The sequence below is a fragment of the Mesocricetus auratus genome, unplaced genomic scaffold, assembly GCF_017639785.1.
Source record: "Mesocricetus auratus isolate SY011 unplaced genomic scaffold, BCM_Maur_2.0 Super-Scaffold_100009, whole genome shotgun sequence".
Lineage (NCBI taxonomy): Eukaryota > Metazoa > Chordata > Mammalia > Rodentia > Cricetidae > Mesocricetus > Mesocricetus auratus.
Genome location: NW_024429193.1, coordinates 20814868 through 20831290, shown reverse-complemented (window position 1 = coordinate 20831290; position 16423 = coordinate 20814868). Strand labels below are relative to the sequence as shown.

The following is a 16423-nucleotide window of genomic DNA, read 5'->3' as shown; positions in this document are numbered from 1 at the left end:
TACAGACAGCATTACTGTTTCTTTGACAACCCTAGAGAAGTGTACATATGCTTATGTATATGTGTTGGCAGCCTATGTGTATATAACGAGAGGTATGTACTATGTCTAGCTGACATTGGCAGATGACTTGATATTCAATAGACATCAAATGCATGTTCTAGTTCCCAAACCCATGACAATAAACAAAGGACAACTGAGACGTCTTAAGTGACTTTTGGCTCATTTGCCAAAGCAATCATTCTTTAGACTAACTTGAGTCCATGTTCTCTACAGTCCTCCTTTGAGTCCTCAGTCAGAACCATGCTTTCTCTCCTAGTACTCTCAACATAGCTGACGAGCACACCCGTGCACCTCTCTCCTGCAGTGAGAGCCGATTTTCTTGCACAATGGTTGTAGCTGTACTTCACTGAGCTGTCTCCTACCTGTGTGGATCCATGATGAGCACATGTGCTTACTGTTTCATTTGGTCATGTCAGTCTTTGACGTGACACTCTAATTCATCCATACCTTACAGAGAAGGAAACTATGGCAAAGAGCATTAGATAAGTCTAAGTTCTCTCAGCTAGAAGGAATAGGGCATGTTGTAGCCTCTGTCTCTTTTAGTTGGGGAATAGGGCATGCTGTAGCTGCTGTCTCTTGGCAGGACTAGAGTCCATTTCTTACTCATGACTGCCACCTCTAGGGCCAGCTCCAGCCTGCCACAGGCTCTTGGCCAATGCTAACCAGGGGTGTATGCTGAGGAAATACCAGGGGCCTCAGCACCTTCGCTGTGCCTGAGGGTGCTTTCTTTGAAGAGGAATAGAGGCCAAGCCATCCTCCCTAATCTCTGTCTGTCTCCTCATTCTGCTGTGCTTCCTGGCCTCTCCTCCTTACTAGCCACGAAGTAGACTTTATGTCACAGCTTCTTTCTGCAAAGGAAAACCAAGTTCTTAACCTGACTGAGAAAGGGAAAGAGAGGATTGAGAGAGGGAGAGATTGAACAGAAAGGAAATGTTGAACCCAATGAAAACAAGATGAGCTCCAAAGAACATCTCTAGAGCAAGTTTTCCTTGACAGGCCAGTGCCCTTTGTATCTGCAAGAGTAAACAGAAGGGCGTGTCATAAAGGGCCAGATCACATGTGCACTCAGCTGACACCACAGCTAACAAAATCCATGTGCAACCTTGGCCTGGTGCATTGGAGGAAGGAAGAAGCCTACAGGAACTCACCAGTCTCTGGACAGCAGCAAGGAGAGACAGCATGAGCACAGCTGGAAAAGTAAGAAAAATATTCTCATTGATATGCAAAATGATGAAGATTCTTAACTCAGAAATAGCATGTACTGAAATGCAATGTGTAATTATGTTGCAGTACAGTATGTGCATTACAGTGCAATAAGACTGGTACTAAATATCTTTAAGAAGAGTACATAGAATCTAGGTATGGGAATGTCCTCACTTCCTTATTAACTTTGCAGTAGGGGGAATTTATTCTAAGCCAACTGTGACTACTTTTTTAAATAGGAAGTTTAAAAAAGATCTTTTATGGAAAGTCTGTATTTATATTATGATACCAATAGCCTGTTATTCTTTGCAATCATATTTTTATATGAACACAGAAAAGTTAAGTCTGACCAGAGTTTCATAATAGGATTTGACTCCAGGAACTTAATAGAACTTTTAGATAAATGTCTGACAAGAGATGGATTGATTTCAAAGCATTAGGATCATCCATAGTGAGATTACATTACCATGCAATTATGATTGGGACAACTCACAAAATATCTGGAAATTCTATATACAACTGCCTCTTCTCTCTTTAAAAAAATCCAGCTTTTACATAAAGTTAATTCTAAGAAAAACTGAATCACTTGTCAACACTAAGAATACATACATATCGTAGGTATGAAGTTTTCCACAAAGTCACAGTTACTTGTTCAAGCAGTCATTTGTTATAATTAACTGATTTGTGATATCTAATTGCTTAATTATAAAAGCCTATGTTTCTTTTGGCATAGGTGCTATCTTACTAATAGGTCAAAATTCCAAGTGAGAACTAGGTGTTGGAATGTGCAGAGGCTTCTGCATACACATTGCGACACCATACCCTATTTAAAGAAAGGTCTGACCACAGAAGGGGCAGATTGCCAGTATTTTTATTCTGATTCATGTTATGGTTGGTTCAGTATAGTTTATTACACCTCAAAGAAAAGTAGTTAGGAAAAAATAATGACTGAAAAAGTTAAGTGGAATCCCATATATCAACCAAACAAGAATTGAGGGACCAGGGAATCCCAGGCTCTTAGGTTCAGGGTCAATAGCAGCACTGTGGTGATCACTGATTTGTGCTTATATTGCCTAGAACAGTAAAATAATAACCATAGCTGTTGCCCAATTTTCTGCACTGCTCCACAGCCATCTTGCCCCAAATGAACACACAGATGATAGATTAATTATGAAACTGTTGGCTGGTGGCAAGGGCTTCTTATTGGCTAGCTCTGTTTTAATTATTAACCCATTTCTATTAATATAAGTATTTCCATGTGGTCTTATCTTACCGGAGAATGACTGGTGAACCCTATCCTCCTGGTGGCTACACAGCAACTGTTTCTGCCCTACCTTTCCCAGAATTCTCCTCTCCTAGCCCTGCCTATCTCCGTGCCTATCTCCCTCTATTGGCCATAGCGTTTTATTCATTGACCAATAAGATAAACATATATACAGAGGGACATCCCCCATCATTTCCTCTCTTATGTCTAAATAAAGAGAAGTGTTTTAACTTTAACATAGTATAATTATATATAACAAAACAGTTATCAAGTAAGAACTATAGTTACAATATTTAGTCCATTAACATTTAGCAACCTTTTGTATTTAAGTTAGAAACAAGTTTGTTTCACATGTCAATCTCAGCTCCCTCTCCTTCCCCTTCTCCCCATCCCTCTCCACCAGGCCCCCAGCCCTCCACCTGGTCTCCACTCTGATCCCCAGGGAGGATGAGGCCCTCCATGGTGGATCGCCAGAGTAAAGAAAATATTCTATCATCTATTCTATCTTTTGTGAGTCTAAAGTCTTGTATGTAACTTATTTTCATCATAACTAATGAAACCATAACCATAATTATCTATCTTCAACTTCATCAAAGACCACAGAAGGATAATATGTAAACTCTAGAATGTACAGAGACATCTCCAAGTCTTGACAGTCACCCAACGTTCTTCTGTAACATTGGGGCATCTATCGTGCCCCACAGTGTCTAGCAGAATACTCAGTGAAGCAGGAAATTTCAAACTGTCCCACCTGTATTGGCAGTTTGTCAGTTATTTTTCTCTGTGTCCTCCAGAAAGTCTGGCAGGCTCTTCCATGAAGCGGGAACCCTGAAAGACTGTCCCATTTCCCAAGGTTAGCAGTCACTTTCCTGTGGGTCCTGCATATCTAGCATACAGTCAAACAGTTCAGGCAAGAGCAGCTTCTTGCTCAAATGGCTAGTCTTGTCCGTAACAAGCTTCTTCGATGTCCATCCTCCTCTCTGAGGTTATTGGTGTTGCCAAGAGCAAAAGTGTCTCACTGTCATGAAAAACCCTGAACCATTTAAAATGCCATATTCTGTAGGTTTTTGAAAGGGTTGAAGAATATCTATCCATTTGAAATATATCTCTATATATCTAGAAAACTTAACTAACCTAACTATAAGTTTTGACTATTATAGGTGACTATATACACTCTGTATTTAATTATAAATTACATTTTTAAATGAGTGGTATAAACACAATACCCAAACAAGAGGAGAAATATACATACCACAAAATTGACCTTAAATCTGTATCAATAAACCAAAATCCATACCAATACAAAGTATTCATTTCTATATCATATTGCCTGTTTTTCATTTAGAAAGAGATTGGTTGTAATCATTAACCATTTATAACCAACCCCATTTAAATGTTAACAAACATTTATCAATATTTGGGAATGTGAGTGTTGTTCTCTCCAAACTAGTCCTTGCTGTTTGGGGTGCAGTCAAAACCATGGGGGTCTCAAGAAAATCCAGAAACCTGGCCAAGTCCTTGTTTTAGTGTTCTGCAAGGCTGCATCATCCCAGGTGTCTTGGATGTTGTATTACCTAGGTCACTGCTTCAAGGGGTCTTGTTGATTAAACCATATTGGTCTGGAAGGAATCCACAGCTTTTCATTTTCTGTGGAAACACAAACAAAGCCTTTTTTCCAAAGTAACCAGTCATTAGACTTACATTTTGAAGTCAAAGCATGTTCAAAATACGTAAGTTGGATTAATCTAGCAGCATTTATCATCAAATGTCTTTTAGCAGTTTTTCTCCTTCCCCAGCAACTGAAAAATTTAAAGACAACACAACATACAGTATCCAGACTCTCTGTGTACTTTGCATCTTTAAGTTGCTTTTTATTACTCTATTTCATTTACTTCTATTTTTTCCTTTTTCTTTTTTCTCCCAAGTCTACATATGTTTTTAAATATACTATAAACCCTTTAGAGGCGTATTATATGAGCGTGTCTTTACTATAAATCTTTATCTTTTTCTGGACGCGAGTCTTTTTTCTGATAAACAGTGTGACTAAAAGAGTTGTGTCAGTTTTTTGAGTTTATGCTGAGTCAGGAAACCTCTCTTAAAGGAGCCATGCGCCTCTGATTGTCTCCAACAAACAGAGCCCATCTGAGAAAATGCTGCTACCAAGAAGCCATGCTTGATTTTGTTCTTTTGTTTTTAAAATCCTTTTAAAGCTTTTGTCAGGTTCTACATGGAAATTTGTTCAAACCACGTCTGGGAGCCACTTTGTCAAAGGATTTCCTGCAGGTTCCTCACCTGCCTTACCCCAAATGAACACACAGATGCTATATTAACTATGAAACTATTGTCTGGTGGCTAGGGCTTCTTATTGGCTAGCTCTGTGTTAATTATTAACCCATTTCTACTAATCTAAGTATATCCACCTGGTCTTATCTTACCAGAGAATACCTGGTGAATCCTATCCTCCCAGTGGCTACATGGTGACTGTTTCTGGCCTACCTTTCTCAGAGTTCTCCTTCTCCTAGTCCTGCATATTTCCCCGCCTCTATTGGCTACAGTGTTTTATTCATCAACCAATAAGAGAAACACATACACAGAAGGACAACCCCCATCACGTAGCCAGGAGTGGTAGAACATCTCCAAAATCCCAGCACTAGGAAGGCCAAGACAGAAAGTTTCCTACTTCAAGGAGTATATATTAATAATGATAATTAACATTTAGAATTAAACATATGCCCAATACTTTGGATCAAGCAAACTCTTTCAGAACAGTACTAGTGAATGTCAAGGAAAAAACAGTGCAAGCATGTCCTGGAAGAGCATACATACACCCATTCATCTAGGTGTACTACATTTAAGTGAATTTTCCTGACCTTGGGCTGAGGTGGCACCAGTTTTTAAGGGTCTTTTAGCTCTTAGTAAATGAGAAGCGGCTGTTTTTATGTAACAATGGGAGGCACACCCCAGGACAGATCTAGGTGTACTATATTTATTTGAATTTTCCTGACCTTGGGCTAAGGTGTCAGCTGTTTTTTCAAGTCTTTAGCTCTTTGTAAATGAGAAGCTTCAGTTTCTGTGTATCAATGGGAGGCAGACCCCAGGACAGCTCTCATGGAGCAGTGATCTCCTTGGAGATGAAGTAACCCTTTGTCTCCCAGGTAATCAAGTGCAAAGCAGCTGTACTATGGGAGACTCACAAGCCCTTCTCCATCGAGGACATAGAAGTCGCACCCCCCAAGGCCCACGAAGTTCGCATTAAGGTAACACAACCTTTGACATCTATAAAGTTAGGTTTGAAAAACTCAGAAAACAGTCTGTTGCTGAGGGAAGCTATTGATAACAACTTCTCATAATAGTTTGAAGTGATTATAAAAAGTATGTTTAACATAATCCCTGAAAACTTTTTTAAACATTATGTGTTTGTAAAGTGCTAAGCATATTCATTTAAAAAGCAATTAATATCCAAAAAGCAATTAATATTAGGTAAGTTCTTGGTGCTCATTTCCTATTTCTATTTCCAGAACTCAGCATGCACTTTTTTATACTGTATAAAATGCATATTTTAGGGTCACTTACTTCAATAGAAGATCATTGACCCTTAAACTGTTTAATTAGGAAGATAGATGAAAGCACAGGGAAACCTTGGACCTAACTCGAATCTTTGAATTTGGAAGCAATGGGGAATGTTAGCAAACTCTTTGGAAGCACAAGTTCAGAGAGTGAACTCATTCTCTAATTTATAGATGGTGGCCACAGGCGTCTGCCGCTCAGATGATCATGTGGTTAGTGGAAGCTTGGTCACACCTCTTCCCGCAGTTTTAGGACACGAGGGAGCCGGTATTGTGGAGAGCGTCGGAGAAGGGGTGACTTCTGTAAAACCAGGTACAGAATCCTTTACCCTCAGGACTTGTGTTTTGGTTCTGAAGCCAAGAGCGTCCTTACTAAAAGAGGAAGCTGAAGCAGTGGAGATGTAATTACTTATCATAAATAATTAACAAAAAGCAAAAACTGCATTTCATTTCATAGGGAAAATATCTAATTCATTGTTAAAAACAGATTTCCAAAGTAAATTGTCACTTCTTTGTCATATTTATTATTGCTTTCTCCAACAATAATTAGGATTATTGTTTTAAGTATTCATTTAATACTAAGAGATGCACAATAACTTTGAAAAGTCAACACCTAGGTGATGGAGATATGACTCTGTGATTAAAGTCACATCCTGTTATTTTAAGCACCCAGTTGGACAGTTCACAATCATCTGCAACGCCCCTGCTGGCCTCTAAGGACACCCACACACAAGTGGCATACACACATTGATTCCCCCATAAAATAAAACAAATATTTTTAAAACGTAGAAAAATTAGCCATCAAAATTCTTGTTTCAATTTTATGCTATGATCAAGATTAATTTGTTTTTTTATTATACAATATGCCCCATGTTGTTTTTTTATTTTAGCTTTTTGTAACTATTAGACAAAATGTCAGAGCTCTCCAACATCTTATTAGCACTCATTGCCTTAAGATATATATTTATACTTACCAGGGAGAATATCCAAGATTTGATTAGGCTAATATGTGTAAAGTCCCCAAGAGAAACTGAGGCACACAACTAAAGCTAACTGCTGTTGATGGAAATGACTGTTTTTACATTTCCCTGTTCTCTCTGGGAATCTTCAGGCACATATAAACCTGGATGAATAGCAAGGCTGGGAGGTAATGACCCATGCATGACATAGTGTGGTTGGGCCCTATCTCTTGGAGACCTTTCAAAGACACACATCTCTACATGTGGGTCTCATGTGGGTGCATTTAAGTCATTTTGTTGTTTTGTTATTTCCACTCCAGGTGATAAAGTCATCCCACTCTTCTCTCCCCAGTGTGGAAAATGCAGAATTTGCAAGCACCCAGAAAACAACTTGTGTATGAAAAGCGAGTAGGTTTCTTATTGTCTTCTTGCACAATTAGGCAGCACACTGCTTTTATTCTGTCTCATATCTTTGTGTGCCTGTGTTTCACTGACCAGTTTGGTACAACCTCGGGGGACTCTGCTGGATGGCACCTGCAGGTTCACCTGCAGGGGGAAGTCAATCCACAACTTTGTTAGCACCAGCACGTTCTCCCAGTACACTGTGGTAGATGAGATGGCAGTGGCTAAAATCGATGGAGCGTCACCACTGGAGAAAGTCTGCCTCATCGGCTGCGGGTTCACAACTGGCTATGGCTCTGCTGTCAAAGTTGCCAAGGTAAGATGGGCAATGGCCCACGGACAAAGCTACATGCATATTGTGAGAACCAAATGGGCAGCAATTGCTCACAGGCATCAGAGGGTGTTTTTTGTAGAAGAGAGATAACTCCACACACTCAAGAAAAAGCTCTATAATAGTATGCACCCAGTTTCCCTAGTTCAAAGTGAGACTGGCCTCTCATATAAATTATTTTACACTTACATAGAGCTTGAGCTCTAAAATTTTTCATATGTTGTTGTCTGCAATGTTCTGTTATGTCCCAGTCCCAAGACCACTTTGAGCAACTAAATGAGTTTTAAAGAGTCGGAAACTATCAAGCTGGCCATTTGGGATAAATGGGAGTTTGGTAAAGTGGAGATGCCATCATGGTTATCTTTAAAGAGAGCCAGAATGGGGCGAACTAAACAGCAAAGATGCTGTCACAAGGATTTTTTTAAATCAATGGTGGAGACTTGTTTTTATTTTTTTAGTAACAATCTTATTTTACATATCAGTCCCAGTTCCTGCTCCCTCCCATCCTTCCAGGACCCCCACCATTCACCCATCCCACCCACCATCCACTCCCCAGGGAAAATAAGGCCTTCCATAGAGTATCATTAAACTGTCTTACCATTTTGGAGAGGGTATTGGCGGACCTCCTCCTCCGTGTGTCTAGGCTGACAGAGTAGCCCTCCACTATAACGTACATTCTTCCCACCAGCCTGTTCCCTGAGCCACATTAGTCACAAATGAACATGCAGGACACTATATTAATTATGAAGCTGTTCGCCCTTTGCTGTGGTTTCTTAATGGCTAGTTCTGACTTAATTATTAACCCATAATTACTAATATATATATACATATATATATTTATAAAGACTTATCTTTCCGAGGATGCCACATGATGCATCCCCGCCCCCCAGGATCACATGGTGACTCTCCAGTATTGACTACATTTCCCAGAACACTCCTTGACATCTACTTCCACCTATCTTGCTTCCCTATTGGCCAATAGTGCTTTATTTATCAACATATACATAGAAGGACTTCCCCCATCACTCCATGGGAAATGGGATCTCAAAGTCCATTTCTGCACTAGGAATAAATACTTGTTGCACTGTCAGAGGTCCCATAGACTGACCAGGCCTCCTAACTGTCACCCACATTCAGAAGACTTGGTTCAGCTGAATGCTGGTTTTTAAAATATAGACTAACACTGTTACCAAAAGCCAACCTACATGAATAATAGAACTTTCCTGAACCAGGACTTAATGACACTGTGACCAATGCAGCCCCTCTTAACTGCCTGCTGTTCCTTGAAAGAGCACCAGGATGAGACACATTCTTTGTTAAAGGCCAGCTCTGGGCCAGGCTTGTCTCCTTTTGTTAGGAGGATTGTGAACAAACCTTAGCAGAAACATTTTCCCAGGAAACCTAGACTTTAATTATGTTAGAGGTATACCTATCCCTACAGTTTCAGACATACCTGTTGAGTGTGCTGCCTATGGCAGTGTTAAAGACAGGGCTCCTTTAGCTAAACTCTACTTTGTGTGACATAATATTTCCTAAGCAAGTTTGTTAGCAGACCTGCTAAAACAGCAGTCTATTACTCTAGGATTCCCCTTCAGGCAACTGTAGCAAGAAGAGGTTGCGCCAGCAGATGGAATGAAGTCTGAGTAGTCATGACAGAGGACAAAGTAAGGTGCCTGTGCAGCCTGGAGAACTTCCTAACAATCACTGTTCTATCCATCTTTTATATTTTCTGAAAACGTAGGTGACCCCAGGCTCCACCTGTGCTGTGTTTGGTCTTGGAGGTGTTGGTCTGTCTGTCGTCATCGGCTGTAAAACAGCTGGAGCATCCAGGATCATTGCTGTGGACATCAACAAAGACAAGTTTGCAAAGGCCAAAGAATTGGGTGCAACTGAGTGCATCAACCCTCTAGACTACAACAAACCCATTGAGGAGGTTCTCCAGGAAATGACCGATGGAGGGGTAGACTTTTCCTTTGAAGTAATCGGTCGGCTTGACACCATGGTAGGTACTGTGGCACACATTAAGATCTACCCTACTACCATCTATAATATCTTCTAGACAGCAAAATAGAAATCTGCTGTAGAAAGCTATTGTCCATCTCCTGTGTCCTACTCAGATTGCTTAATTCACTGTTGTTATAAACTTTCATTTTTTTCAGCTCTATAAACTTGTCTCAAATAATACTCTTCCTTTAATGGAGCAAAGTTTTCAATGGAGATTTTTTAGTCAAAATAAATTCATCAGCCAAACTTAAACATAAATTCTGGTCTTAAGTGAACAAATATTATTTTCTTCCATGTTCTTTATATTAGCTAATATTCCAAAAAGCATTTTCAAGTTTCATCATATGACCAAAAGGAATAATAGGTAATTTGGGGTCAAGTATTATTAGCATAAAACTTGTAGATGAGTGAATGCTTTAATAGAATACCATGTTCTCAACAGAAAGAGAGCACAGTGCATGGTACCAGCAAGCACCCAGATCTACATGGAGTACATACTTCCTGAATAGAATTCACAAATTGATCCATGCCTCCTAAATTGAGGAGATACACATTTTGTAGTTTGTTTATGATCTACATGGGATAGTACATATAACATACTTACCATGGAACCACCTGCCATGTGAAAGCACTCAGTTAAGGTCAGCTGAGTGTCATGATAAGAAATATTATTGCTAAGTTTACAGTGCTTGTTTTTTTGTACTTTCAAATATTGCAAATGCCATCAATTGCTAAGGAATACTTATACAGTTACAACTCACCCAATAAGAGACCTATAGAATTCTAGAGAATTAATTCCAGAGACCTAACAAATCACCATTATTGAGGTTCTCCAGAAACCTTCAGCAGAGTTGGTCATAAAGAATGGCTATGGTATCCTAAGAGTGATCTTCTCAGTCTTTAACTGGGACAAGATACCATAGCATCTCCTCTTGGGACAGAGAGTTCTTCTAAGCTAAGTGTTCTGGTTTTTCCGTCATTCATTCTCTGTTTTCCCTATTTGCTCATCTTAAACTGGGTTGTCAGTAGATTAGAAGATCCGAAAGTCTGATCCTCACATGTTCGAAGGTCATTTGGTTTTCTATATATCAAAATCAAAAGACCAGTAATTATGTATCTTGGAGGATTCTAAATCATTTTCTACTATTAAATTTAAAAAAACAACTGAAAGGTGAAAACTTCCTGGATATCTACAGATATCAGAACAATGTGAAACCAAAGCATACTTTGGAGACATATTAATGCATGTCTGTCCTTGATACAAGCACCAGAGTAGGCACTTATTGAAACAAGAGCTTAACAAATGGATGAGGGAGAACTTTTCATGTAGTCATTATTACATCTTCATCATCAAAATTCCTGACTCAGAGTAGAAGCTTCAAAACTGTAATTAATGGACAAATGAAAAGAGAATTAACCTACTCATAGATTGCCTGAGAATTTTGTGATTAGGAAACACTATCCTCCTGGGAGAATCCAGACTTTCCATGCTCACAATGAGAATTGCTTCTTTATGAGTTTATAAAGAAGAATTAAACATAAATTCATTCATTCACTCTTTTATTCACATTTTTCTGCAAGTTTCTTCATATGACATTAAATTGTATATGGTGAGTAGACTCCACAAGAGACTCCACTTAAATATCATTTTTTATTCCAGAATTCTTCCCTGTTAAGCTGCCATGCAGCATGTGGTGTAAGTGTCATTGTGGGGGTGCCTCCTAATGCCCAAAACCTCTCTGTGAACCCCATGTTGCTGTTGCTGGGTCGCACCTGGAAAGGAGCAATATTTGGTGGTATGTATTTATAGCTAAGGATCAAGTTCTGTCTGTCTTCTTCTGTGTCAACTTGGATGTGTGTGGGGGCTACAGAATATTTGATGTCCTTACTCGGGAGCCATCTGCCTTGTTCTTTGAGACAGGGGGTCACAATGGACTGAAGCTCACAGTCAGGTAGACTTCCTGGCCAGGCAGTCCCAGGAATCTACCAGTTTCCTCTCTCCAGACCTGGAATTACAAGCTCCCCCAGAACTGAATTGGCAGTTTATTGTTATTGTTTTTGTTTGTTTGTTCCAGAGATAAAAATCAGCTTCGTGACAACCTCTCCCCCTAGCCCCCTTAAAAAAAACAGTGAAGAGATTGGAAGTGATTGAAAAGGACTCTTAAAAATTGTGCTAGTGAGCATTATTTGTAATAGCCAGAACTTGGAGGCAACCTAGATGCCCCTCAACAGAAGACTGGATAGAGAAAATGTAGTACATTTACACAATGGAGTACTATTCAGCAGAAAAAAACAATGGAATCCTGAGATTTGCAGGCAAATGGATGGCACTAGAAGAAACCATCCTGAGTGAGGTAACATAGACACAAAAAGAGAAACATGGCATGTACTCTCTCATATATGGATTTTAGACATAGATCTGAGGAGTGCCAGCCTACAATCCCATGACCAGAGAGTCTGGGAAACAGAACCTTCATTAAATAGCTGATGGAAGCAGAGGCAGACTCCCACAGCTAAACACTGAGCTGAACTCAAGGAATCCAGTGACAGAGAGGGAGGACTGATGACCAAAGGGGTTAAGTTTGGGCTGGTTTAACCCCCAGAAACAGCTGACCTGACAAGGGTTAGCTCTTGAATCCCAGACTGATGGCTGAGATTCCAGTATGGGACTGATCAAGACCCCCTGAATATGGGTGTCAGTGAGGAGGCCTAGGAATCTATTGAGCCTTGGGCAGCAGATCAGTATTTATCCCAGGTATACAAATGGACTTTGGGCGCCCATCCAACAATGACAGATGCACTCTCCCCCTGGACTCCCAGGGGAGGGTCTAGGCCCTACCCTGGATGAAATGACAGACTATGGACACCCCCATGGAGGGCCTCAACCTCCCTGGGGAAATGAGGGGATATTGGAGGGGTTGGTGGGAGGGCGTGGGAAAGGGAGAGGGACCTGGAATTGATATGTCAAGCAACCTTGTTTCTAATTTTAAATTTAAAAATAAAAATTAAAACAATTGTGCTAGTGATGCTGAAGTATAGCACTTCACAGCGGGTATCTTCTGGTGAATGGGGGTGGGGAAGGCCTCAGTTTTCTTTAAAGGTCTAGCCACTGGTAGTTTAACCATTCCCCAGTGAATATATGGGCAACACATATTGGACTTGGTATATTTTGACCCTCTTGAGGCAGTCGCAATGCTTGGGGGGTAAACATAGGAGGACTGGGAAGTGAGTGTAATCAGAGTGCATTGTGTGAAATTCCCAGATAATCAGTAAAAATATTGTGTCAGAAAACAAACAAAAACAACTTCATTAGCCTAGCAATCACCCAAGCACTGAGTGTCAAATTCTTAGCTTATTTAGATATTTCTTCAATTTTCAAACATAAGTTCACATTTTAGAAGGCAACATGGTTTAAAAACATGAAAATCACTGGTCTCTCTATAGTAAGACTAATGCAGGAAATCCCAAGACAGGCTTCTCTGTGTCCCCATCAATCAGCCAGGGCTTTTCTGCCTCCTTCAACTTGTATCTTTGTGATGCCCCCAAATGCCTCATAGGATGCAGAAAACCCAGGGCAGCAGTTTACGCCTGTGCTCATTACTTGAATGTGGACAGCTCCCTTACTCTGAGTATAAACATCTGCCATATAATTTCTCTTGGAAGAACTAATCAGCTGCCCTCATTGGCCAGGAGCCCTGTTTATCAGGTGGCATTATAAAAAAGTTAATGCAGGGAAGGAGGTGACTGAATCTCTGGACTCTGGCACTTCCAGGAACTTTGGTTAACTTGAGAATTCCCCTTCCCCCCTGGCCTGCAGTGACCGCATCTCATGGTGATGCTGCTTTCCTTCCAGGGTACAAGAGTAAAGATGAAGTCCCCAAACTTGTGACCGATTTTATGGCTAAGAAGTTTCCATTAGAACCATTAATTACCCATGTTTTACCCTTTGAGAAAATAAATGAAGGATTTGATCTACTTCGTGCTGGAAAGAGGTAAGCGTTGACATTATATTTATAGGGAGCAAGTAGAAGAAAATCATGTTTTATTTTAGAGGAAACAGATAACAGATAATGAGGGGAAGTGGAATTAGAACAAAAGTGGGGTCCCTGGCTTCTGTCACCAGTTCAGGCTCTACACACAGATGTGTCAGCTTGGGCGATTTACAAACCTAAGCCTCAGTTTTCACATTTCTAAAGCAAACAAAATATGATAGCATACCTGATAGTGCTGCTGTTTAGAATGAAGTATAAATGAAACAAGGCCTAAAGAGTTTCAAACTAACCTATGGCAAGCAGCAAGAATGAGATGCATGTTATTGCCCACTGTTACATTTCTTACACCAGGCATGCAGGCTTTATATTATTTAAGGATGCTAACTATGAACCAAAATCTAAATGGCAGTCATATTAGGATGTTCTGTGTGAGTTTAAAGCTGGAGACAAGGCAAGAGAGATCAGAACAAGGTGGATTGCCCTATTACAGACTTGACCTTGGTCACAGGGTTAGACATGGCATGGTTGGGAACCTGGGTGGATTTTCACTAGAGTCATAGCACATGCTTTATTCACTCACATGGGGACTGTGAGTCGTGGGAATGTGGAAACAACATCATGTGTTTCATATTTCAGTATCCGTACTGTCCTGACGTTCTGAGACCATATAGATGCATTCCTACTGCTGACGCCTCCACCCCACAGACCTGCAGCACCAATCACACCACAGTGTTAATTTTGTTCCTTATATAAACTGCCAATAAAGTCCTCATCCCACAGGAAACTGGATTTTCTATGAAAGTGTTTTCAACCCCAAGTGAGAGCTACCACACTCAGCTGGGGAACTGGTGGGTACCAGCCTTCCTTCTTATTTGAAGGACCTGGGTCATCTTGCATACTGGGGACAGCACACCTTGTGACATCTTGCATTCTTTTCTCTCTGGAATCCACGGTCACTGGAACTCAGTGGAGCAGAGAGATCTTTCTGTCCCAGAGCACACAGGATGATCTATGAGCTCAGCCTTCCAGCCACACTTTCCACTGTCTGTACTTTCTTCCTTATGAAATATGTGAGGATGAGTAAAAGCACAGCATGTCAGTGAACATGGAAATGTTATCTTAAGTAAGAGCGAGTCAGAAATGCTGACTCAGCACCTCCAGTAATGATATGGGATGGATGGGCTGCAAGTGATGCTTGTGGTATCTAACAAGTAGGCTGCTGTAGGACTAGAGAGCCAGGCTCAGTTCCAAGAAAATTATTCCAGACCTGAAGAAAGAACAAATTAATATTTGATAACTTCTTATGTCTACTTGTCAATCATTATGTTACCCCAGGATGTTATAGCCAAACTGAGACTTCCCTTTAAATTTTAGGATGACAACCTCATCCCGATATCTTAAAGGCTGTGTGTTAATTATGTAAACATAGTCAAGAAGTGGATCATAGAATAAAAAGAGAAAATGGTGACGTAAGAATGATAATGAAATGGGGGAGGTTTAGTTGCAGTCAAATACTCTTCTGAGGAGATCTATGTGTCCTTGTAATAACATGTATGTGGACTTCTGGATATGTGTGTGCACTTGTATGAACAGGTGTGTGGACTTCTGGATATGTGTGCGCACTTGTATGGATAGGTACATTAATATTTGGAGATATATGTGCACTTGTATGAAGAGGCATGTGGACTTTGGAGATGTGTGTGAACTTGAATGAACATGTATGTTGACTCTGGAGATGTATTTGCACTTATATGTACAGGTATGTTGAATTTGGAGTGTGTGTGCACTTGTATGAAAAGATATGTTGACTTGGACATGTATGTGCCTTGTATGAACAGACATGTGGACTTTTGAAATGTTTGTGCCCTTGTAAGAATAAGTATGTGAACTATGCAGATGTGTGTGCAACCTCTATGAACATACATGTGGACTTGGCTTGATCATTTTATTCACTTGAGATTCAGGGTCAGAGAACAGTCTGGCTGGCACTGCTATATTTATCAAGAGAGCACAAAGGTTTATCAATATCGCACAAGACTAAGGCACAGCAAACTTAGAGAAAATGTGCTGTTTTTTTTTCACCTCAGTCTGCTCCCTCTAATATCCAGCATGTTAGTAAGTAACACAGTAACACTTAAGTATCAAAGCTAAAGCTGATCAGACAGATCACCAGATACCCCGTGGTGTGTGTGTGTGTGTGTGTGTGTGTGTGTGTATCTGAGCTTGGAGGTCAATGCTGGGTATCCTCATTCACTGATATATGAACACTTCTTATATGTCATTACCACCAACTCCTCTTGTTCTCCCTTCTCCCAAAATTATGATTCTTCTTTAATTATCATTGGTACACTTATGTGTATTATCTCAGGGTTTCTACTGTTGTGATCAAACACCATGTATGAGGAAAGGTTTTTTTTTAACTTATAGTTCCAAGTCACAGTCCATCACAGAGGGAAGGCAGGACAAGACCTCAAACAGGGCAGGATCCTGTGGTTGACACAGAGACCATGGAGGAATGCTACTCACTGGCTTGGTCACCATGGCTTGCTCATTTGAATTTTTTATAGCACCCAGGACCACCATCCTAGGGATGGCACCACCTACAATGGGCTAGAACTCCCCACCTTGATTACTAATTCAGA

General features: G+C 40.3%; 1 protein-coding gene across 1 annotated transcript; it reads left to right on the top strand.

Moving 5' to 3' along the window:
• The first annotated feature begins 1115 nt into the window (after positions 1-1115).
• LOC101823051 (alcohol dehydrogenase 1) lies at positions 1116-14565 on the top strand. Its single transcript, XM_040751728.1, has 9 exons — positions 1116-1257; positions 5683-5784; positions 6268-6406; positions 7373-7460; positions 7551-7770; positions 9527-9787; positions 11450-11585; positions 13643-13781; positions 14418-14565. The coding sequence occupies exons 1-9, from the start codon at positions 1240-1242 to the stop codon at positions 14440-14442; spliced, it is 1128 nt and encodes a 375-aa protein (XP_040607662.1). The 5' UTR covers positions 1116-1239; the 3' UTR covers positions 14443-14565.
• The last annotated feature ends 1858 nt before the right edge of the window (positions 14566-16423 follow it).

Coding starts and splice junctions, on each gene's coding strand:
- LOC101823051 (XM_040751728.1), top strand. Junction 9,788..11,449: donor TCGGTCGGCTTGACACCATG/GTAGGTACTGTG, acceptor TTTTTATTCCAG/AATTCTTCCCTGTTAAGCTG. Junction 11,586..13,642: donor GAAAGGAGCAATATTTGGTG/GTATGTATTTAT, acceptor CTTTCCTTCCAG/GGTACAAGAGTAAAGATGAA.